Source organism: Corvus moneduloides, chromosome 24 (assembly GCF_009650955.1).
Source record: "Corvus moneduloides isolate bCorMon1 chromosome 24, bCorMon1.pri, whole genome shotgun sequence".
NCBI lineage: Eukaryota > Metazoa > Chordata > Aves > Passeriformes > Corvidae > Corvus > Corvus moneduloides.
In genome coordinates, this window is record NC_045499.1 from 5,696,057 (window position 1) to 5,721,159 (window position 25,103).

At 47.0% G+C, this 25,103-nt stretch overlaps 1 protein-coding gene across 5 annotated transcripts in view; it reads left to right on the top strand.

Annotated features, from left to right (window-relative positions):
* The window catches only part of SRGAP2 (SLIT-ROBO Rho GTPase activating protein 2), a 97,377-nt gene that overhangs the window by 20,058 nt on the left and 52,216 nt on the right, over positions 1 to 25,103 (top strand). For 4 of the 5 annotated variants that reach the window (XM_032132732.1, XM_032132734.1, XM_032132736.1 and 1 more), the window contains 2 exons: positions 11,510 to 11,702; positions 19,623 to 19,785. In XM_032132732.1, coding sequence (XP_031988623.1) covers positions 11,510 to 11,702; positions 19,623 to 19,785 — 356 coding nt within the window. Of the gene's footprint in view, positions 1 to 1,169; positions 1,305 to 11,509; positions 11,703 to 19,622; positions 19,786 to 25,103 lie in introns of those variants that run through there. The other variant, XM_032132733.1, reaches the window with a different exon arrangement.

The following is a 25,103-nucleotide window of genomic DNA, read 5'->3' on the forward strand; positions in this document are numbered from 1 at the left end:
GTGGGTCGCACCTGTGTTTCTGTGGAAGAAGCTTTTTTTGGGAACTAAGTGATTTTTTTCCCCAGGGAGACCGGGATGGGATCAGAGAGGAAAAGAAAAAAAAGTCAGATGAAGACTTTAATTTCATTGTAGGAGTTACTACTGTACAAAGACTGGGCAGAACCCTGTGTATCTTCCAACCAGGGTATGTAGTAAGGTCTTTTATTGAACCTTGAGTCATTTATTGTAAATGCTGGAGCAGTATAAATGGTTTCTAAATGATAAAGCACATGTGTGTGTGTAAAAAGGAGGACCTGAATTTTAATGCCAGCTCTCTGACAAAGGCTTATGAGAAATAAGCATCTCCTTGTTCCCGCTCTGGTCTAAGCTGTGCTGATTAATGGGTGTTGCTGGAGCTGACAATAAACTGATAGAAAAATGATGATTCACATAATTCGAGCTTTGCAGGCTCTGTCAAATACTCATTTCTTCCTTTACAAGAGGTGCAGTGGAGTAAAATGTGAGTTCCTTTCGAGACAGCAGTGCTGCACTTACACACTTCACACAGCTGAATATTTATACCTGAAGGAATTTGTTCTGTGGATTGGATAGGAAAAGCCTGCTTGGGATAGCTTTGCTTTCATTGAGTATTCCTGCTGTAAACTCCTTTTGAATGTGCACAGACTGAGCCAGAGAGCAAGAGGGAGACTGGAGCACTTTTTTTTAACATAAATGAGTTTTGTGGTTTTCAATTAGGCTCCTGTCCGGCTTTTAGGTGTGTTATATCTGAATTAAAACAATGCTCCAATTTGATTTCTTATGCAAACAGTTAAGACTGATTTATCATGAACTCTCCTGCCAGCTGAAAGAGGCTGGAGTTACTTTGATTTTATGGGGTGTTTTAATGGCAGGTGTTGGTGGGGAAAATGAGAGGCTGCTCTGGAGGAAATGAGCTCTGTCATCATTGTCCACTGGTGGGCAAATAACCTGGACCTTTTTGATGTTGCTCAAGTCAGCTGTGAAGTGTCTGTAATGATGCTCATTATTCACCTTCCCTGGAATGCTCAGGGTTAATTAATAGCCCTGAAAACCTCCCAGAAACGCACACAGCGGGACTGGCAGGGAGGCACTGACGGCTCCAGTATATTTGACTCACTTGTTGACTCCTGGGGACAGTCGCTGTCCTCCTCCTCCATGGACTGAGAGCTTTTCCTGGTGTTCCAGAGGGAAGGGAAGGATCCTTCCGAGGAGATCCTTCATGGTTCAGCTGTCCAGGTCCACGGGCTGCTGGCCTTCCCCGGGCTGGGCTGCTCGGGACCGACCAGGTGGGTTTATCTGAACGGGACCCAGACTGGGAGGGGATGTCCTGGTGCCACCAGGGAAGGGTCTTTGTCCCCAGCATTTCGTTGCAGGATGCCTCTGGAATAGTGGGACTAACCCAAGGTTATCTTTCACTCTTATATAATTACTGGATTTTTAAATGAAGCCTCATCCTATTCTCCTTTTTTTTGCATCTTTAAGGAATATTCCAGGTGAATTGGTGTTGGTTTTTTTTAACACAAAGCAAGGGTGAAACTTGTCCATGCAATTAAAAAACCAACCCCACGTGTATGTGACTTTCCCCTCGCTGCCTAAGACAGCCCAGGAATTTGGCAGCCTGCTGGAAATGATTTTGAAATTGAGTTTGCTGTGCTGTGCTTGAGGAGTGTTTACATGTCCCCTTTTGTTCCTCTCTTCATTTCTTTCTCAATCATTTATTCTTGTTAACATGTTAGGTACCAAAGAGGAGAGGGAGGCAAAGAAATCCTGAGGTGAAATTCAATTAGACAGCGGCATTAATCATTCTGTTTGTATCTCTTAATATCTGACATAATTCACCAAAGGATTTTCCTTTAATTGAAGAGATTAAGGCATGTAAGTTGTAAATTGCCACTTTTGTTCTAGCAATTTTATTCATTTGACAAATATACTTGATGTTTCTTTGCATGAAATAATCGTGTGCAAGAGAGCAACTCTCAGGTCTTGTGGATGGGGAAGAAATAGGGATTTTTCATGTTAATGCTGCTTCTGGGTTCTTGCATCCCACATTCTTTAGCATTTCCAAACTTTGAGCACCCGTGACAGATAAATAAAAAATTATAATATCAAATGAACTAAGTTTTTGCAGAGGCGGCCGGGAATTGGGTCTGGGGAATTTGATCCATCCCTGGACTGTTTTCCTGAAGAAATAATTAGTGCTGTGGAGGATTTCATCTGTCTGTGTGTGTGTGTGGCTGCTGCGTTCTCACCTCCGGATGCGTCTGTGTGCGCAGCACTGGAATGTGGCGCTCTGGGGATGTGTAGAGAGCTGAAATTGGGATTCCTGAGGTGAACTGAGGCACCGAGAGCATATGGGAAATGCCAGAAATAATGATCACATTACACGTTTCTGATGAATAATTCACTTCAGTTTAGGGCTGTTCCACCGTTAAAATAAAGCCTTCACAATGTTTGACACGGCACAGCTGAAACACTTGGAGAAGTTTTGGAAGGCAAAAGGAGCCCTTGTTTAACTTCTCTTTTAATCAGCAGCAGCAGAGGAAATCTTAACGCTTAGAAGGAAGTCATCTGTAAGGTTCTAGGCTGGAGTTGTGGCTACTAAAGAGCTACTAAACAGCTACTACAGTGTGGAGCCAGGAGGAAGGACAGGGAGGTGAAGGGCTGCAGACAGAAACTCTCTCTAAAATAAGCCAGGAAAGCACAACAGAAACTGCTAGAAACAGGAGCTGGGAGAAACGTGCCAGAATTCTTTTTAAAATAAGAAAGGGTTGGGTTTTTTCTTCTTCCTAACCCTGAAATCCACCTCTCTGCGCCAGAGATTTGGGGCAAAACAAAAAGACAACCAAATATTTCTGGGCTGTTTTGCAAAGAGTTTTGCCACCCATCACTCCAGGGCTGTGTTTTGGGGAGAGGGAAGTGCCTGACCAACCTCTGGGGGAGGAACCTTGTCCTGATATCCCTCCAACCCCCCTGACACAGCTCCAGGTGGATCCAGGAGGTCCTGCACAGAGTTAGGATGTTCCCGAGCAGAGGAGCAGGAGCTGCTCCAGATCAGCAGCATCTTAACTCAGCTTTTTTCTCCTGGACCTGTTCTGCTGCCTCTTCCTGCTGGGTTTATTCTAGAATAAACAGAGATTTCTGTTGAAAGCAAGTGCAGCCTCTCCCTGTACAAAGGAACCTGAGGTCCTTTGTGGGCACGGCAGTGCCACATTCTTCATTCAAATCTGAAGGGAAGAGCCCTGGCTCCCTCCCTCCCCACGCCCAGGCAGCTCATGGCTTGCAAATGAATTATTACCGTGGTTCCTGCAGGGTGTTTCTGTACGTTTCCCACACTTTTGGGGCACTCGGATTCATTCTCGCACTCCGATGCTCCCTGGGGAGGCCCAGGATTGATCACTGCTCGTGAGCCTTCCCCGAACTGGATGTTCCATTCCTTCAAAACTTCTTCTGTGATGTTTAAGGCGTTAAAGAGTGGTGGCAGTGGGGATGGAAGTGGCAGTGGTGGGGTTGGGGTGGGCCAAGGGCTGGTGGGAGGAGCAGGAGTTAAACTTCCCTTCCTTGGAGCGTGATCCTTGTGCAACACGCGCTGGAAATCCCCACTCCTGCCCTCCCTCCCCGAAAGGATCCAGAGACATTTCACATTTTAGTCATAACCAGCCTTGGCTTTGTGAGAAATCAGGAGCACTTGGATTGGAAATGTGTCCAGCACATGCTTAGCTTCACTGCTTGCTGCATTTACTCCCTGTTGTTGGCAGTATCTGGGAGCACATCTCCAGCTCCTTGCACTGATAACAGCTTTGCTTTTAATGTGATTAACACAGCGGGATTTGAGGAAAGACTCTCCTCTTCCTGAGAGAAAGGTTTGGGTGAGCAGTAGGGGAGCGTGATGGAAAATACCTGAGTTTGGTGCTGCAGGGAGACTTGGTTTGCCCTGGGCCAGAAGCAGAAAGGGAACTAAAGCAGGGGAAAAAAAAAACCCCTCTATATTAAAAATATTCACCAATTTTTTGGCCATCTCTGCAGTATTGACTTTGTCACCCTGCAGGAGAGGAAACCATTGAAATAACTATTAAAAAGTTGTTTGGAGAACATAATTCCCAAAGCAATTCCTGCCTCCCAGGGCCACACAACACTCGGGGTGCTCACTACAGGAGGCTACAAAGAGGTTTTTTAGTTAAAATCATTCTCTGAATCTTGAAACTATGAACTGGGGGATGTGTGTGTGTTGTCTTTGATTGCAATAATAGTCCATAGTGTCAGAATGACTCTTAAATTGTTTATTCTGTAATTCCATGCTGCAAAACAGTGATAAAATGTAGTTTTACTACTTGCCCATGGCGTTTTTTCCAGCATCCAGAAAGTGGGAAAGCATAAACAAAGCTTTGCCTGAGGTTTTTATATTTTGGCTTGGTGTCAGTTGGGGGAAAACCTTTAACAATACAGACAACCCTAAAATAGCTGTGAAACTTCCTGGAGAGGAGGAGCTGCAGTGTTCCTGCTGTTTGCACGTGGGTATTTGAAATGTATTGATAAACTTTCATTTCTTTTGAATAAACAGTTGTAGAAGCTAAAAATAGAGTATTATTACCTGATGTACTCAAACATGTTAGCCTTATCAGGGTTGTTTGGAGGAATTGCTCACGTTCTGCTGTTGGCATTAGGGCCATGAATCCCTGCCCAGGGGAATTTAATCTGGGTTCTGGTTTTAAACATCCTCCCCAAAAGTCAACAGCATGGCCTGTGTTTTGATGATAGCAAAGGGGACCTTCATTAGACAGAAAAAAAATTTAAATATTTAATTTGAATAATGCATGGCTTAAATACCTTGGCAACTTTGTCAACATGTTTAATTGCAGGATTCTGAGCATTTACTTAGAAGTTTTGCAGGTCTGAAGCCTCACATCAGTTTGCAGTCTGGGAATATCAGATGATTTGGGTTTGGTTTTTTTTGTGTGGATGTGGACAACCAATGTCCAGGCTGCTGTGGCCAGTGGGATTCTTTATAAAGTTACAAATTTTCCGGGTCCCAGCTGTGCTGAGGCATCACCCAAGGCAGAGGCAGCGGCTGCCACGCTCCTGCAAGCAGCACTTGTGTGGTGCCTGGAAAAGCTGGGAGTCCCAAGGAATTACGGATGCACATAAATTAGGGTGTAGGTAAGGAAATAAAAGCTGAACGTCCTCAGTTCTTCTCTGAGACCGAGACCAGCCTTAATTTTTGCTTTTAAGCACGTCTGGCGTCCTCTTCTTTCACTTCATTAATGCAAATTTCTGAGCACTCGTCTTGCACCTCAAAATGATTTCATCAATCTCTGTTGGAAAGAATTTCAGCTCCCAACACCTCCAGCTCTGTTTATATATTTATAACTACAAAGGGATTCTTGTCAGTGTGTGTTACCCGTTGCTATTATTTCTCAAATGGAATATCTGGCTGTAGAAAGAATATTTACCTTTTCCAGGGCTTACAGTGGTTGTGAACCTGAATCTCCCTCCTGGCTCTGGTCTTAAACAAAAGGCTGTATTTCCTCCCCTTATATCCTTTTCACTTCAAAGCCGAGCTTTTAGATTACCAGGGAGATTCTTAAGGCTGTGATGATCAACAGCTTTTGGCTGGTGACACAGCTTGTTCACTGGAATTCTTGCTGTTAATATATAAAGGCTTTTCTAAGTCATTAAACCTCCCAGCCACACTGGGGTTGCTGGGCTGGGCCTGTCATTAGTCACAGCCCTGTTTGTAATCATGTACCAATAAAAATAGTCAGAAATACCAAGTCCTTCACTCTTGGAGTACGGCCTCTCATATGTGATGGCAGGGGAAATGGGAATAATTTAGTGATGTGGTGAGAACATGTCAAAATATGTGATTCAGCGCATTCTCTAAAGTTACTTGTGTATTTAAACAGTTACTGCTTTTACTCACAAGTTGTAGTGTTGGATGGTTTTAACTTTTTGAAACTGAATGGAGTGTTGGCTTCAAACCCAGCTGTAGTCTGTCGTTTGACTTCCGTGGAGTCTCCCCAGGGGATGCCTGGACATCTCACTCTGATGTTCAGCACCCGAGCGCATGGCAGCTTCCAGGAGATGGGGATTGAAAAAAGGATGAGGCACAAGATCGAAAATCGCAGCTCCAGCTTTGTCTGAAGTGGATTTTAAATTCATTTTGGCCTTTCTTGCCTTTCCTATGCTGCGAGGAGCCTGAAAGATAAGCTCATGTTAGGCTGGGTGTGCACTTCAGCGCTCCTCGAGTGTGATTCCTTCTTAGTAGGGATAACTGAGCCACACACCAGTGCTGGCTGCCACCTTCCCATTCCTGCCTGGGTCCTGCTGTCCCTGGGCTGTGGCTTGGCTCCTGCTGGTGTTGAGGTCCTGTGGCATTGCCATGGGAAGGGGCCGGCTGCGGGACCACTCGGGCACGGCCGGTTTGGAGCTGGGCTCCGCTCGGAGCAGCGGATCCGTGTGGGTGAGAGCATTGCTGTTTCATCTGGGCGGGAGCTGGGGCTTGGTGGTTCTGTTTTGCTGCCATCCCACTCCTTTCCCAAGCTTGTCATCTTTTTATACAGCGTGGCACTCGGGAGAGGGGCGGGGACTCCTTGGGAAAGCCACGGCGTGGATGCAGGGAGATGGGTGAGATACTGAGCAGCAGCTGGGGCTGCTCGTGCCTTCTCCTGGTGCCCTGTGCTGGCAGCCTGTGATTCACCCTGCTGCTATCCAGTTAGAGTGGTTCCAGCTTATCCCTGGGAAGAGCTGAAACCCTTCCTAGGGAGGGATGTGATCCTGCTTGGAGCAGGAACGTTGCTTAGAGTGCACGAGGTGACCGGGCAAGGAGGGCTCTTGGGTCTGAGGTCGCCCTTTCTTAGGTCCCTGCATGACCTGTGGAAGAATGAACAAGTTGGTACAGAGGATTTGGTTCCATATTCCAGCTTTATAGGATGCTTAAGCCTTAAAAAGTCGTGTTTGGGAAGTTCTTTTTCAGAAGGTGGAGGTTGCATGCTGTACACGAGCAAGGTGCAGTCTCAGTCGCTGGGTATATCCCCCTGCTCCTGCTGGGGGGAATTGTTTGATGAAAACACAAATTCTTGTCAGGAGCTCTGCAGAAACGTGCTGTGTTTGTTGTGGCTTGAGGATGTTGAGGATCATGGAATGGTTTGGGTTGGAAGGGATCTTAAAGCTCATCTCATTCCACCAGGGCACCTTCCAGGTTGTTCCAAGCTCCATCCGACCTAGCCTTGAACACTTCCAGGGATAGGGCAGCCACAGCTTCTCTGGGCAGGGAATGACAAATGTGACTAAAATATAGAAGGCAGAAGATCCTTCCTTACCCCTGAATTCATTATAAACTGGACCTGCCTCCTGCATGCTACAGGGATGTTGGAAAGGTGGTTGCAGGATGGATAGAAGTCAAGTTACGCAACTCTCCGGGATTATACAATGGTCTGTCCCTTGGTGACCCAGGTGACTTTATGATCTGGTGATGGAAACGAATAAATGGTTTGTTTTAAGTGGATGGAAAACTTTCTGTGGCCACTGAGGATGTTTGCATTATGTAGTTGTCAGCCACGTGAGCTGGAGATACAATAGACAGAATTCAGCAATACAGGGCAAGGCTTACAATAAGAATACCTGGTGTTTAATCCTAATTTTGCCACAGGCATCTTGACCTTGAATTCATCGTGTGCTTATTCACCTTCAGGCACTTGAAGCACTGGCAGCGGGAGCAGAGTCTTCAGGAGGTTGTTCCTTGTCTTCAATGATCACAGTGGGTGGGATTGCCAAGGTTTAAAGGAAAGGAGGGGGAAAGGCTTTTTTGGTGTTTAAAGTGGCTGTTAACCTAATAACCTGTGCAAATTAAAAGATGCAGAAGCAGTGGGTTCAGGACTGGAGTGGTTGTTGTGACTGGAGACATGAAAAGGTCCCGTGTAATTCGGTGACCCTCGGGTTAGAGCACGCACGGCCCCGACTCCGCCGGGGGATGTGCTCGGAGCAGGGCCGAAAAAAATATCTTCTGCTTGTGTAAGCAGTGGGAAAACAAGCAGGCACTTTATACTCTGGAAAGCCCAGTAAGCCTCAGGAAATTCCTGCATTCTTGATTTTATTTTGTGGCAGAGGACTGCGGGGTGTGTGTTTGAAAGATGAGCAAGGTTGCGTCGCTCCGGCCCAGCGCCACGGACTCGATAAGCCGGGGCTGAATGGCTCATTGTTCCCTGCGGGAGCCCGATCAGCTGTCACTGCTCCCCTCCAAAACACTGCCTTTATTTATAAAGGAAAAGTGCTGATATCGCATTTCACACTGGAGGAGAAGTTGCTGGTTCTTGCTGCTGTTCAGCGAGGGAGCTGTGTGTGAAGGGTCCCACCTCGAGAGCCGAGAGCTCGAGCTGCGTTTTGGTTTTCTAATTAAAACACTCGTGCTCTGCTGATCTTCTTTCTTGTCTTTGAGAGCTGCTGGTTTTTTGGAAGTGGTCCTGTGCATTTCTACTTTTGCTCCAGAAGGTGGTTTTCCAATTGAGAACGTGATGGAGAATGTCCAATATTGCTGGGTTGTTGCCCTCATAAAAAAATCCCTCAGTTGAGGCACCGAGGAGGGTGGGTGGTCATACCATGATCTGCTTGAGCTGAATCTGGTCTTTGCCGTCCCTACCCCAATCCTCTTTTCACACGTGGTGTCTGCTGCTCATCCATGCTAAGAGGGTTTGCTGACTTCTGAAAAACTGCAGATGAGCAATCCCTAAATGCACAAATTAAAACATCACAGGCAAACAAAATATTTGCTGCATTTGAATCCTGAGTTTCTTAATGTGCTTAGCAGAAAACACCAGATCTGCTCAGGTATTTTGGGATCCCTTTCAATAAGTCCTCAACTTACTAAAATTAGTGTCTTTTGTCCAGTAGCTTCTGGAAAGGTCACAGAGTTGTTTCTGTGTTGGGAACATCCCTTTTGGTGAGGAAAGGGTGGAGGAGAAGACACAAAGGGAGGAAGAGCTTTCTAATACTTCTTGTGTTGAAGAATGTTCCTTTTTGGGTGTCAGACCTGCAGGTGAGTGTCAGGCTAAGGATCAGGAGAGCTGAGTGACGGCAGCAAGGAAACACCACCTTCCTGACAATTTTAGTGCTGTTATCACTTCCTTTGCTTTAAAAAGTCTTAATGGCAAAGCCTCAGGTGGGATGGGGGTGTCTGGTTTGCATTTCCCTGGTTAAACCTGTCACTCGTGCAGAGCCTTGCAAATCCTGGAGTGGGTTTGTGGCTGGGGCTCGAGCTGAATGTGTGCAGCACATGTTGAGCATCAGCAGCAAATTTTTACGTAAGTGCTGGCGGGCCTGATGTGTGTGAGCATCCCAGCTTTCCCCGTGGCCCTCCCAGGCCCTGCCAATCCTGAAACACCAGCTGGGACGGAGCAAACAACAAAGGCAGCGCAAAAGCAAAGGAATCTCCAATGTTGGGGTAAATGCAGCGTGCAGATTTTACCTGGCGTGGTTCGTGCTTCCCTGCGCATCCAGGGTCGGGTTCCTCGTGGATTTGTCTCCTCAGCACCCTTACAGCCATCTCTGGAGGGTGCTGAGCCCTGCCTGGGGTGACCCCACACTCCTCCTGCTGAGCTGGGGCATCCCTGAGCCGGGGAATCGGCGATGCTGGAGTGGTTTTGGTTAAAGAAGCGCACGGACAGCTGAGGTTGATGTGTTTGCCTGTAGCTGTGTTTCCTGATGAAGAAACACAGGTTTTCTGGTTTTTAAGATTCTCTCCTGGGGAAAAAAAATAAACCTGCCCAGCTTTGCCCCCACATTAGGGTGTTGACTCCTCCCTTTCAACAACCTTGCTGCCTGTATTTCCTCCTTGCAGCAAAAGCCCCTGGGTACCACAGGCTGAGGAGTTTGGAACCACCAAATTCAGTGCTAATTAAGGTCATCTTCAAGCTTGAAAACCCCACATTTGTGCAGATTTTATTTTTTTTTTTTTTTCTCTTTGGCAAGCCTGACTGGGAGCTGTGTTTTCATACATATGGTTTGGGTTTTGGAGTCCCTAAAATAAAGATGCGGGGTTTTGTTCGCGGCGAATCCCGGATTCCCTAAAACTGTTCCCGCAGATGTGAGCACGATCCGAGGCAACTGATCCTGGGAGTGCATGGCAGGAATGAAACCATGGAGGTCCAGATGGCTTTTTTTTTTCCCTGGGCAAAGGGACAAACTCAAAGAGGAGCCAAGCTGCTCTCCGTGATTTTCTGTATTTCAGGAATCAGCAGTGAAGTCGTTGATTTTCAAAGAAATTGCATTTGGGAAGTGATCCCTGCCCACCTTCCCTTGTGGTGATGGAGTTGTGGGCGCCTGCAGTCGCAGTGTGGAGGTGTGAGGAAAGCTGTGACTGCTGGAAACCTGCAGTTTTATTGCTGGTTCGGGATTCAGCCTGGAACAACACATCTTGGAAAACCTTTGGAGGGAGCAGCACTCACAGTCAGGCCGTGGCAAATGTCTGCAGTTGGACTGCTCAAAGACCTTTAGATGAAAGGGCACATTTTATTGATTGCATGTTGAGTTTATTGCCTGTGTAAAAGCCAAAGAGCCTTTGCTGGCTGCATCACTGAATATTTCTGCATTTTCAGACTGGGACTGACACACTTCTGCTGTGTTTTCTTGCCCTGTTTGACCGTGAGTGAGTCATTTTACTATTCTGTCCCTCAAATGCAGGATCAGTGGGATAAGGAGAGCACAGGGTGAATGGGAGAAGCTTTCATGTTTGTAAAATGCTTGAAAACTTGTAAAATACTGTGTTAACATAGAGACATTCATAATAGTTATGCTGTGATGATTATGAATCTGTATTAATAATTAATTATAATATTAACACCTATATGTGTGCTTTATGGGAGAAATGTTACTTGCAGATATTTTTAAAAGAAAAGGAGCCTTCCTGGAGATGATTCCCTAATAGGAAGTGCTCTGGTGCTGGCTCTCCAGAGGGGTTTCTTCATCTCTTTCATGGCTTGGTTTATAATGAGCTGCACAGCTGGAGACTCAGGAGCAAAGTGAATAATCTGAATTTGGTGCCTTTGGGGAGTGTCCCAGAATGTGCAACGTCTGATGATTTCTGCATCAGGAGTAGTTTGCAGAGGAATTTGATAGAAATTCCCTGAAGTGATTTGCTGAGCTGACGTGGGGGATTGCAGCATTCGGTCCTTTTTCCAGACGGAGATTCAGTACATTTTTAGGCAGTGACCACTCGTTCCCCATGCCAAAAGTGCACTTGACACTTGTAACTGATGCACATTTCAGCAACAAAGCTTCGCTGTGCACCAGACTGCATGCCTTGGGATGGATTTGCTGCCATTGGTGCATCCAAGATGCAACCCCAGTCATTTTCTGCCTGCAGATAGTGTTAATCACCACAAGGGAGCCTGGCTGACGCTAACGAGGGAACATATTTTTTAACGATGTTTTACTGGAGAATTGTGATGGTGTTTTCTGTGGTGGGATTGTGTTTAATCTGCAGTGCTTTTATTTGTTGCAGAGATCCGTGCCCAGTTGGTAGAGCAGCTGAAATGCCTTGACCAGCAGTGTGAGCTTCGGGTCCAGTTACTGCAGGACTTGCAGGATTTCTTCCGCAAGAAGGCAGAGATTGAGATGGATTACTCAAGGAATTTGGAGAAGTTGGCTGAGAGATTCCTGGCTAAAACTAGGAGCACCAAAGACCAGCAATTCAAGTAGAGTATTTGCCTTTTGTTTCTGCCCTTTTTTTCCCCTGCTGTGAATTTGATTTACAAGGACAGGAATGGAAAAGAGTTGTTACAGGGAAAGTAGGCACCAGCACTGCTCTGAGTTCCAGAGCCAAACGTTCCCCAGGTTTGTGTTGGACACAGAAGCCATTCCCTGTTTGTGGGTAGCCTGGCTGCTCACTTCATGTCAGTAATTCCTGGTAGGTCGTGTGTTGTTAATCGGGAATGGGATGTAAGAACTGGAATGTGCAAAAGGAGTAATTTTCTTGGGAAAGGTGAGCAAAGCCAGGATTTCCTTCAGTGTCAATGGCTTTGGTTTTCTGAAGGGAAACTCTTTCTGATCTGTTCATGCTGTCAGTTCTCCGTTTTCAGGATCCCACACACGCTCTGTGTGGGAGTTGTGTTGCAGCTCTGCTACTATCACTTCAAACAGCAGAGAAATAAGACCAGTAGCACTTCCAGAGAGAGCTGAGCCGCTGTGGGTGGGGGAATCCCTGGATACTGAGCTGGTGGGACTCCATTAAAATCTAAACATGTCCTTACTGACAATCTCTTGACTCTCCTGCCTGAAGCATCATTTACAAGCGGGTCAGGCCGTGCTGCTGGGCTTGTTGCGGGATGTTGGTTCTTCCCCACTTACCTGAGCTGGGATGATTGATGCAGATGGAACCTGGTCTCACGGGTTCACATCCTTCTGATTCTTCTGAGGTGCTTTTCCCAGGAGAAGGGGCTGCGGGGGGGGTGTGTGGGTGAGGAAGGGGCTGCATGGCGCGGCCACGTGAGCCCAGCACGGCGCTGCCGTGGTTCACTTCTGGGCAGTGCTCAGCCTTGTTGGGTTGTGTTGTCAGGGCAGCAGCTGGGGAAAACACGGAGCAGCAGCAGCCTTGGGATCTGAATCATTTCTGCTTTGGACATTTCGGGCTGAGAGGATCCATCTGGGCCTGCCCCCGCCCAAAGTGCAGCGTCACTTTTCGCATTGTTTGGGTCGGGACGTTCTCCCTGTGTTTGTGTTGTGTTGTTGCTGTGTTTGGAGGGATGTGGGGACACAGCAGCTTCCCGTTTCCAGCAGCAGCTCTTTTTGTGGAAGCCATTAAGGAGGCACCATTTTAGTTTCCTGTCTGCACAGCTTTGATGTCATTCACTTCAGTCCTCATTTAGAGCACACGTTGTGCTGCACTCTGAGGAAAGCCTGGCTCCAGAGCAGAGCTGTTTGACAGACTGGGGAAGAGTTATTCTGCATATCCATAGGCCTGTCAGAGTGTGAAGGATTTCTTCTTTTCCTTTGGAGGGAAAGCGTTGTTACAACTATAAACTGTGCACATCCTGCACGTGCGTTTAAGATGGCACTAAAGAGATGATGTCTTGAATGACAATTTTCCTCTGCAGTATGATCGGTGTTTTCAGTTGATTTTGTTGTTATTTCTGGTGAAAATTGAGGTGATTTTCTTCATATTATGTGGTATGAAACATCCCATCAGAAACACTTTCATATTCAGCTTGAGAAAGTTGCATAGAACTTACCTTATGTTTGGGGATTTAGAATGAATTTATAATGTGGAAGTTTTGATCAGAGTTGAAGAGAATCCTGCAGGATTTGCAGTGAGAGGGCTGGTGCTGCTCAAGCTCCTGATTTCACTTACTTTAGCAGCAGATTGCTCCTGCCAGAAAAATGCCTTGCTCTTGGAATACATTCTCCCTGCAAGGTCTGAGTCCTAAATACACAAATTAATTTGGTCAAGAGTTGGAATAAGAGAAAAGTAACACAAAGTCTGAGACTGCTGGGTGTGTGGGCAGTGTTGGTCAGAGCAGTGGCACAGGTCAGGCTGTCCATGCAGCCCTTGTTTGGTCATTTGTGTGCTGGCCGTGCCAGTCAGAAGTGTCAGAATGCCACAGGGGTCTGTCAGGAAGCAATTCCCATTGTAATCACCTGTCCCCAATGCTGCTCTGTCTGAATCACAGGGAGTATCTTGGCTGGCATCTCTTGTGGAGATGCTGGAGCTGGAATCCCACTGGGAGCCCCTCGTTTGATCAAAGCCAGCCATCAGCTCCCTGCTCCTCAGGAGCTGGGATTACACGGCTGGGAGAGGAGCCCAGGCGGGTGCTGCTCTGTAATTGCCTGGCTCTGACCCTATAAATACCCCATAATAGCCTGCTCTCTCCAGAACCTGGTAATTATGTCGGGAGGTACCGTATCATTCCCTGCCTGCTCCCCACGGCACATCCCGTTTTTAGATCTCCTGACACACAGGCCAGGAGGAAATCTGTCAGGCAGCCACCCTGTCATTTGTGTGAACATGTGTGTTCCTGCTCTGCAGCTCTTGTGTCATTGCTGCACTCTGTGTGTTTAAGGGAACGCTCTCCAGGGCAGGAGGCTTCAGGCTGACCCCTGAAACTGGATTGTGTGGCTTCCTCCAGCAGCCGTCCCCACGCTGGGAAGAGCACAGGTTTCATGGAAAGAGCGGTGTGGGAGGTGCAGGCTGCAGTGGGGCTTCTCAAAACCTAGTGAGGTTTATTTTTCTTAGATGTGGCTGTCTCAGAGTTGATCAGGTGGCCACGTTTACATGGAATCCCAGACTGGTTTGGGTTGGAAGGGACCTTAAATCTCATCCTGGACACCTTCTACTATCCCAGGTAGCTCCAAACCTGGCCTTGGACACTTCCAGGGATGGGGCAGCCACAGCTTCCCTGGGCAACCTGTGTCAGTTTCTCACAGGAAATAATTTCTTCCCAATATCCCTTCTGAACCTGCCTTCTGTCAATTTGAAGCCATTCCCCTTGTCCTGTCACTCCAGCCCCCTGTAAATCATCTCTCTCCATCATCCTCATCAGCTCCTTCAGGCACTGGAAGGGCACAGTGAGGTCACCCCGAAGCTTCTCTTCCCCAGGCCCAGCAAACCCAGTTCTCTGAGCCTTTCCTTGCAGGAGAGTTCTCCAAATGGGTTTTGAGATGGGGGTGGCTGGGTCTGGGCAGCAAACTGAGCCTGGCTGGGGCTGGGCTTAGAGGGTGCCCAACAGAGTGCTCAGTTTGAGGCTTCACTGGAGCATTTTTAAATGATTTACAGGGGTAGGTGTGTGTTATCCTCATCTGATGTCTCTGAAGAAGGGGAACAGATTGATTTAGCCAGGGTGACACAGGAGTTGATGGCAGTTGGACACAGCCCAGGTTTTACTTGCTTTTAACTGCTCTGCCATGGCTGTTAGGCCTCACTGTGCCTTTTCTCTTTTAAAAGTGGCTTTTTTTCAGTTAGAAGAGGCTATTAAAGGGCACAGTCATCCACGATATTTGGTGTATATGTTGTATATCCCTCAGTATCTGTTGGGAAACACCCTTTCAAAGCCCAAGTCTGTGATTGTTACAGGAGCTTGTTGGCCCCAGCTTTGGTACCTAAGGTGTAAATCAGAGCATCCATCTCACACGTGGCTCTTGGGTCTGGGGGTCCCTGCAGGCTGCAGGGCTGGGTGTGACTTCCAGCCCCAAAAAAAGGCTCTGTCCCACTGCACTCAGACCCTGGGACCTTCAACCTCAGGCTTCAGTTCTCCTTTTTCATGTGGTTTTTGTCCTGGAGGCATTTGCCTATTCAAATCATCAGTCAACAATATGAAAACCGTGGCAAATCTTGAGTGATTGCTTTTGAGGGAGAAAATGGAAAAAGAAAAAAGGAAAAAAAAAGAAGAAAAAAGAAGAGACAATGCTATTTTAAGGCCATATTTTAAATCAAGACAGTCTTTGGAAGCGGGATCCTGAGTAGCAATTGTCAGCTGGAGAGCTGAATGTCCGGGATATCCCAGCATGAAATTCAGATGGCTTTCTGGCAGCCTTTGCCTTGAAGTAGAAGATGCAGAATAAGTCTGGCAACCTTCAGGCTGAGCACTTGTAAACAACAGATGTTCATAACTGGAATCTTTTGGAAGAGAAGGGCAGGGAGCAGCATGGATGTCCATGCTTGTAATTCTCAAAATTTGCAGTTAACACTGAGCTGTGTCAGGGAAAATCAGATGTGGATTTGAATGAGCAGCTTGCAGGGAAGTTCAACTTTAATTTGCCTAAAAGTAAAATGATTTCTTTGAAGCAGAGATGATACAGGTTGTGAGAGAGGAATTGACAAAAGCATTTGGGTCACGTGGACTTCACTTACATTATTATTATTAATAATAATAAACATTGTCATAGGCTATTTTTGTGGTTCTTTTTGCTGCAGCTGAGTCCTGCACGTTTTATTCTGAGCCTGTCAAATAACCCCATTTGGAAGGTTTTTGTAAGCATTAACCATTCATTGATTCAGTGACCTCCGTGAATGCAGAGAGCCGGGGATCCATGACCAGCAAAAACGGATGTAAAACCTCAGGGAGGATTTCTGTGCTGTTTTTCATCATCTCAGTGATGCCAGTGTCACACCACATTGCTGTGATTGTAGCCTCTCCTGCCAGAGCACACTGCAGAGGACAAAATTCAGAGAGGGTTGAAAGAGTATTTAGAGGAACAATTAAATCTCTGCTCTCACACTTGGCCTGGCTCCAGCTCTGAGGGTTTGCAGAGTTGACTGTCCTGGGATGCACCAGCTTTGGAAAAGTCTGTTGGACACATCTGGGAAAAGTCTTGAGTATTTTGGGGAGATCAGGAGGTGGAACAGGAGACTTCAGGGGTTGTTTTAAACACCTCATTCAGTGCAAGGAAGTTTTCTGTTCCCATGGACAGTGGGACATTCCTTGGAGAGGGAGGGACCCTTCATCAGGAAATGGAGTGACAGGACAAGGATTGATGGGTTCAAACTGAGAGGGGAATTTAGGTGAGATACTGGGAAGGAATTCCTCCCTGTGAGGGTGGGGAGGGCCTGGCACAGGGCCCCCAGAGAAGCTGTGGCTGTCCCATTCCTGGAAGTGTCCAAGGCCAGGTTGGACAGAGCCTTTCTATTTATTAGTATTTTCATTCTCATCTGATTCATTCCTTCATCTTGTGCTCCTTAGGGAAACATGGGGTTCCTATTCTTGGTTTGTGGGTGGTGTTTTAGATATTTAAAAAAAAAATTAATTTATTATTTTTGTTATTGGTTATTTTTTAAAATTTGACTATATACATAAGGTAATTTTTCTGCTGTTTCCTTGCAATGCCCAACTCAGTGTCACCGCCGTCTGTCGCTCTCCCGTGCTTGCCTTACAGCAGATAAATCTTGGGTTGTCTGCAAGTCCCTTGTATGAATGAGTAATTTAATTAAGACTTTTCAGATACTTGAGACTCAATCTTCCCTTCTGATCTTTTTGAGACCCAGCTGAAACCTTTGAAGTGGAAGCTGCACAGGACCCGATCAAGATAACACCTGAGAAACCACAGGGCTTCGTTGTTTGTGGTTCCCTGAAAATCTGTGCTCAGCTTCCTCTTCCTGCTCCCAGCCAGCCCCGATTGCTGTGATCTGCTGTAATTTAGGCTAACCTAAATAAACTCTCCACATTCGCTATCATCACACCATCTTTACATGAGGACAAATAGTGCTTGAAATAAACCTGGATCTTGGCATCTTCTTCCTTTTCCTCCTCATGGGGGAAGTTTGAGTCAAAAAGTTATTGGTGTGAAGGCACCAGCACTTTGGGGAAAGTTCATATTCACATCCTAAAGTTTTTGGGTTGATCTCATCAGTTTTACCTCTCCAGGGTGAAGAGGGACTCTGTCATTCTGTGGGAATGGAGCTCAGAATGGTTGTACACGCCAGTCCCTATTGATACTTCCCTTCCCTTCTCCATCCCTCCTCTGTGGTGACATGGAGCTGGGAGCAGAGTGCCTTTCCCAGCTCCTTGGAGAGTTGAAATGGTTAATGGGAATCACAGTTTGCTCCCTGCTGTCTGCTGTGGTGAGGATTGAAGAGGTTCTGTTGTGAGCAGTTGTAGAACTCCTGCTCCGAGTTGGGAAAACTGCGCCCATGTCCCACCCCAGGAGAAACTGCAGTTCCAGAGGTGCTTTAAAAGTTAATGTGTGTGGAGTTTTAAAGGATGCTTGGGAGGTTTGAAGCAAATCTTTCCTGTTCTGTTTCACTTCTGCCTTCAGTATCTGCTTTTTGCTGGGAAAATTGTCACCAGCAAATACTTAAGGAGTGGTTTTGCCTGCCTCCCTTGCCGCGAAAACGCTGGGTCTGTACGACAGCAGGAGCCCATTTCAGCAAGGCCCTGAAGGGGTTATTGAAACCAAGAGACAGCAAGAAATTAAAGGAATTTAAAATGAGAATCTGGCCGTGTGTGGCTGCTCATCCCGAAGGTGACAATCCCGGCCGCGCACTGGGAGCGTGTGGGCTTGGGGCTGAGTTTTCCCTGCAGGATGGCCTTTCATGTGTAACCACACGGAGTGTGTCAACAACCCATCTGGCGCCAGCAGACACCAGGCATTGCCCTCACCAGCCTTTCCACGGGCTCCTGGTATCCCTGCTATTTGCTGCCTTGGAATAGCTGGGGCTGTTGTGGCTGGGACAGCTGGGATTTGTCCAGTTAACTCCTGCAGCTCTCCTGCTTCTCCTTGGGGCTCCAGCTTCCTTAGGGAAGGTGCTCCTGCTGCTCCCTGCTCCTTCCCATGGATTCTTGGAGCCAGGACTCCTGGTGCTGGTGGCTCCCAGCTCCTCCAGGCTGCTCCTGGTGGTGCTGGAGCAGTAATGGGCTCTGAGGGGTTTTGAGGCAGGATTTTGGACAGCTGGTGGAGAGTCTGAGGGTTTTTTGTTCCTACATTTCATTCCCAAACTCTTCATGGTAGCTGGGTAATTTTCACTTGTAGCTCTGCCAGCTTTAGAGGGCAGAGACTGAGTCAGTGGGTGAAGCAGTCCCGGATCACAAGCTGCAGTCAGTCCTGAGCTTTCCAATTTTTTTATTTAAGAAAAAAATAATAAAAAAACCCTCAAGATCAGCTGTTCTGAAACCCTTTATCTAAAATTATCCATATTGCAGCACAAATCCAACTGTTGGTGTCATGAGAAGGGTAATGAAACTCTGCCCTGGCTCAGTTTTCCCATTTTGCCAATGTCAGGCGTTTCTTGCAGCAGAGATTGCTGTCCTTTCAAGTGCAGAATATTCCCTTTTCAATGGAAATTAAACTGCATTTCTTTTAGGAGGAAAAAAAATCCAATAGAGTTGTGTACAATAATCAGGGAGAGCTCTGGCTTTGCCCCACAGGTTTTACTCTTTTCTAGATAAATATTTTTGTGCTGTAAATGAATGGTAAACAGAACTGGAGAGAAGTAAATGATGTTGTTAAGGCTCCACCTGGATCTGCTGCTGGGGCACCCTGTGAGATCCCAGCTTTCATCTGGGATGAAATGCTGCCCTGAGAGACAACTTATTCCTTCCAGTAAATGAAATGCTGACCCAAATAAACCGAGGTTCCTCTCCTCTCCCCTGCTGCCCTTTGTGCTGCTCCTTTGCTGGGTGCATCAGCCCAAAGAAGGTGGGGAAAGTTCAAAGATGAGAAAATAAAGCTGCTTTTAGGAGTGCTGGGGACAGATAGAGAGAGATGCCTCCACTTAATGAGCTTTGCACATGAGACACAACATTTTGTTTCCTATGCAGACGCTGTTCAGCTCTCTGGGTGCTTGAAATCTTTTTTTATTGTGGTTAAGACCCAAATGCTTGAGACAGGACTGTGAAACCTTTTGTCAGACACTGGAGCCATCGCCCTGCCTCAGGCTCTGATTTATGCACAAAATCCTGGATTCAAAGGGAAAAATTAGAGCCTGCATTTGGCACAGTGCTGCTTGCATTTGCAGGAGCTGTTTGTTGGGGGGCAAAAACTCGTGGGAATGTAGGGAAATGTAACGGAGGGTGTGTTTTCTGTATTTTCCTCTGCTCCTCGGCATCCCACCCACCCCACAGCTGCATTGACAGATCCAGAATCGTGGTAGAGTCCTGTCTAATTGTTGCTATTTTGTGTCCTCGTAGGAAGGATCAGAATGTGCTGTCACCAGTGAATTGCTGGAACCTGCTGCTCAACCAGGTGAAGAGGGAGAGCAGGGACCACACCACTCTCAGTGACATTTATCTCAACAACATCATCCCACGCTTCGTCCAGGTCAGCGAGGACTCAGGACGCCTCTTCAAGAAGGTAACTGAGTGCTACAGCACAGAACTTTTACTTTGGTTCTTCTAAAATGCAATTCCAGCTATTACTCCTGGTGGGTCAATTTATTGGGGGATTTTTTCCTCTTTGGGCTTGACTTACCTTTGATTTTTTCAGTCATTTTCCCCAGTGCGGCCAGTTGAGATTTGTTCGTCTAAATTAAGGCTGTGTTTCTCTCCTCTTAGCCTGTTTCACAGTTTTGAATGGATGTTGAAGATTTAATTAAATAAGCAGAAACATTCCAGTTCTTCAACTCTGAACATTAGTCAAGAACAACCCTCTAAAGACAGAATTTTATCTGCCATGGAGAAATTACCGTTAAAAGAAAAATTAGGGAGAATTTCTGCTATGCTAGATAATAAAAGGATGTATTGTCCTTTTCTAGGAAAAGGAGAAAACACAGCTGAGGTCTCTTTTGTTTGCCTTGTCCCCTTGATTTCCACCTGGGAAGGAAGGTGGGACAGTGTGGGAGGGTTTTCCTATTAGGAATCTGTTCTTGCAGTTAAAGAAACACGATCTGGAGGCTTTGGAAGTGCTGTTCAGTGGTGATGCCTGGTCCCTGCAGAGATTTGCCAATGGCTGCAGCATCTGCTGCTTCACGTGCTGGAGTCATTGCAAGCCTTCACTTGGAAAAGCCGTTTATTTCTCTGCCCCCTCTCCCACCCCCTGCAACCTGTCCTGAGCTTGGGGAGGTTTTTCTGCTCTAGCAAGGCCTGGAGAAGGGAGAGATTGTTCAGCTATTTCGTGTTGCTTGAAGAGCTAAAGGAAGCCTGTGAAAAGCAGTTTGTTTAGGCTGTTGGAAAATGAACAATGCTCGATATTGTGTGTGAAGCTTCATGTCAAGATGCACTTGAAGGAGCAGCACCTTGTTGTGTCTTACCTGGAGAGCAGGCTGCCTGTGCCCTGTTCCAGCAGCTTCTTGTGGGTGTGATTCCTCTGGGAGAATGAAAATCTGAGGTGTTCCCTCTCTCCTGCCTGTTCCTTGAGTTTTTAATAGAGGATGAAAAGTATATTCCACTTTTACATTCTGTTTCTCTTGTACTTCTTTTTTTTAAGTCATTGCCCGAGCAGAGGAGGAATCTTCTCCTTTTCAAGTAACGTCACACTGAGGCTTTTCTGACCTTTTAAAACTTTCTGGTAATTACATTATGGTTGATTAGATACTTACATGGGATTATTGAATGGCAGTTACTCTTCAATTCCTCTAATCCCTCCAAAGGAGGAGTAATCTCCTTGCTGAATTTCAACAAGGGCCGTGCTGGAGCAAGGTGGCCTGGAAAGTGCCTTGGCAAAGCAGTACTTGGAAATTGATATTATCCCAGTTTGGCTGGAAATGGCAACTGTGTTTTATAAACCAGGGCAAACCCGTGTTTATGCTTTATTTTGGGCAGCAGGACTTGAATAAAAACAAATAAATAGCCAATCAACAGCAAAATACGTCTCTGATTTGTTTCTCGCAGGCCAAGGGCAAACTCCACGTTGATTTGTGCAAACAAAAGGGCATTTGTTGCTAAATCCCAGCTACTTGTTTGGCTGTTTGCCAGGAGTACCAGGTTGGCTGAAGGCCAAATCAGGTGTTTGATTACTGCTCCACTTGTGCTGGGTGGTTAAAACCGAAAATTGCATCCTCTGTTATCTGGTAGCAGCTGATAAATAGAGAAATTTGGCTAATGTGGACCTGCTTGTGCTTTTTCACTTGAGTCTCTTCCCTTCCTGAGCTGCGAGAAGCAGTTTGAATTGGTACAGAAGGTACTGCAGGCTAGAAAACAGATGAGGTGTGTGATTAAAGTGTTGCAAATCAGCTTTGCAGTCCGTGGATTTAAAGAAACGTTACCCATTTATAAACCCCCTCTGGGGCACGTTTGTAAAATATCCCCAAAGCAGCACAGAAGCTGTCAGAGCATCTCTGAACTTTAAGTAATTGGGACCTTTTTCACCTTTTTGCCTTCTCCTGAGTTAAAAACAGGGACAAGTGGCTGAAGTTGCTGGCAAAGCCAGGCTGCCTTTCTGTAGGTGTTGATAGGGAATCTACCAATTTACATTTAGGAAGTACTCACTGGGTTTTAAATAATGCCAGGAGATGTGGAGAGGATGGTGACACAGAGATCCTCATCTGCTGAGGGCACTCCAAAGCAGATCCTGAGGCATAAAAATCCTCTCCTTGGGCCGTTTTTGTCAAATCAGTGTTTTGTGTCGTGCTGGGATGGAGCAGGTGAGATGGGAGGACAGGCAGGGAAGAAAGGAGGTGCTTGACGTCCCTTTTGTCGCTGAACTCTCGAGTTGCTGCATCTCTCAGTGTGTGGAGAGCTTTTCAAAGGACAGAGCACAGCTGTGATGCAGGCTGGAGGCAGCACAGGGGCTGGGTGTGCGTGATAAGGGCTGTGCTGGGAAGGGAGCACGGCCTCGTGGCGGTGAGGAGGGGAAAGCGGAGGGAGCTGGAGCAGCACAGAGCCTGAGGTGGGGCCAGCAGCTCCTCCTGCATCCAGAACATCAGCAGGAGTGGTGGCAACGTGGGTTTTGTCTCTTCAGGCTGGGGTGGAGAACGCTCAGGGTGAGAGTCTGGCGTGGTCACTCTCGGACTCTGCAAAGGGCACGGCTGATGGTCGAGCACGGACGGGTTGCTGTCAGTGTGAACTCAGTGAGTTCCAGCATCCCAGCAGGGCTGCCTGCGCTGCCCACGGGCTTTGAGAGGTCTGTGTTGGCACTGTTCGGGTTCCCAGCCCCCTGGGAAGCCAGCCTGGTCCGTGGCTGTGTCTCACAGGGTCCCTGTGCTGGGGCGAGGAGATGCAGGTCCTGTCACAGATCCCTGCCCAGGCTGGGACACTGAGGAGGGTCCTGGCTGTGTGAGGGACGGGTGGGAGCCTGCCAGCCACTTCAAAGCTATCTACACTGATAAGAGCAGCTGTGTTTGCTGCCAGAGCCAGCCCTGCAGTGCTGCTGGATGAGCTTTCTGTGTCAGCCACTTCTTCCCATGCCTCTGGGGTTTGTTTGCTTCCCCAGGTCCCTCTCCCTGCAGGGCCTTCCCCTGTCTGAGCTGTGTGCCCCAAACGTGGGTTTGGATTGGAAACTCTCAGCTGAGGTGCAGGAATTCCTGGAGCACTGTACTTTTCCATGCCTTGTTTTGGTTTCTCCTGAGGAAACACTTTCAGGTGTCAGTGGGAGATGCTGCTGGTCAGGGACCGGCTGCTCTGACAGTCCTACAGATGAATCCCGGTCCTGTCAGTGGGAATCTGGGATTTGTCTGCCCCCAGGGATGGTGTCAGTGCAATTCTGTGCTGCAGCCGACGAAAAGGAAGATAAATGGTGAAATAACCACACTTCCAGCAAATAAAACTGGGGGGGGGGGGGGGGAATTGTGCTGGTAACAAATTGTTCCACCTTGGGGAGGAGGTGGTATTTTCTTGTTTGGGCAGAGTTAATGATTTAGGGCTGCCTTTGGTACAGGGTTGGAGTTTCCAGCCCTGGTGCCACCGGCGTTGCTATTCCGGTCACCTCTCCCTCTCCTGGAAGATCATCCTGCTTTGATATCTGCTCCTTTTCATTCCTTCATCTCCTTTGATTTCTCCTGCTTATCCTCCTTCAGCATGGCCCCTTTATTTATTTATTTCTACATTTCTATATCTATGTTTTGCTATTTATATATATATTATTTTTTTCCCAAAATATTCTCCTATTTGAGCTGATTCCTGCTTTGATTTCCCCTTTTCCCTCTATCCCCCTGTCGCCCTCTCTGTTTAATGTGACCCTTCATTTCTCTGCATGGAACAACCTTCCTGTTTCTTGCGTGGTTACCAGGTTTTCTTGCCTCCAGACGTATCTTTTGAGTGGGATCCCTTGGGATTATTTATACATGTATAGACCTTTGAGCAGCAGTCTCTTTAATTTGGTCTCTTTAATCACTCTTTCTGTGTTGTCTCTTTGAGATTTTCCTAGAAGCAGCCTGATAATCTCGTTCAAATTGAAGGAAAAAAGAAAATTACCTTTTTTAAAAGAACAGACTGGGAAACCTCGGTCACTTTGAGCAGTGCCTGAACTGATATTTTTCAGTTTGACAGATTTTTACATAAAGAAATTGTGAAGTGACTGGCAAATGTTAATGGGAAGAAAGGCAGATTTATTCTGTGTGCAGAGGGGCCTCAGGACAGGCAGTGCCTCCGACCTGAGCCAGGTACCAACTCAGCACCTGTCTGCCCTGCTGCTCCCTGGCCCTGCTGGGTTTAAAACACATTTTCTGCTCTGCTTGTAGCTGGGAGGCTCCCTGGGCTGCTGGAGCAGGGGCCTTTCCCTGTTGTATCCACTAAATTGGGGATATTTAAGGGGAGAAAACCCCGTTTGGAATCAAGAAAACCAACCTGAGGATTTGAAATTCTCCTCCTGTTTAGCACCTTTGATGGTGGAAAAGCCCCAGTTTATCTCTTGGTATGCTGCAGGGTGTTTGATGGGAAATGGAAAATCCACGATGGGTTGGTTAAAAGCCTTGCAGTAATCAAGGAAGAGGAATTATTAATTCTCTGAAGGGGTCTGTCATGACCTACTTTACAGCTGCACTGTGTCTCTGGCTGCAACTGGAACCAGAATATGACAGATCTTAAAGCACCCCGCACATGGGAAAGCCACCATGTGAAAGAAATGTAATGGTTAAAATGCTGGGCATTTGTAAAAAGATTTTTCCATCACGGTGTCAATTTGAAGATATGCAAATGCCACGAGTAAAACTCCCACTGAGGTGCAGAGTTGGCACCTTTGTGCTACATCCCTGCTCCCCTCCTGCCATCCTTACCCACCCTCCACTGGTGGTTCAAAAACGTGGGAATATTTAATGTTTGTCCTCCACCTAGGCATATTTAATTATTACTTTTAGGAAGATGCAGAGACCTGATACTGTTCCAGAGCGGTTTCAGAATCAGCACATTTGGGTTCCAGTTCCAGCTGTCACCCTCTGACATCATTTGAGGCAGCAAATTAGATAAGAATCTCTTATCTTGGTGTGTTACACAGTCACCCTCCGATGGCTTGAGCCCTTCCTGGCTGTCGTTGAGTTTGTGGGGAAAGCACCTCAGGAACTCCAGGGAATGTTTGTTTTGAAGCCATCCCCTCTTTCTGTCAGGCTTGAGAGGACGTTGCTGGGGCTGGAGGTCCAGGACAGAAAATGTTGACGGCATTCCCGAGCTCTACTCTTTATTATCCCCCCCAAATATTTTGAAGCTGAAGTCGTTAATGTTTGGTGGAATGCGGAACAGCCGAGCAAGCCCCGCAGTAGATCCCAAAAACATCTTGATTAAATTAGAGGGGAGGTGGAGGGG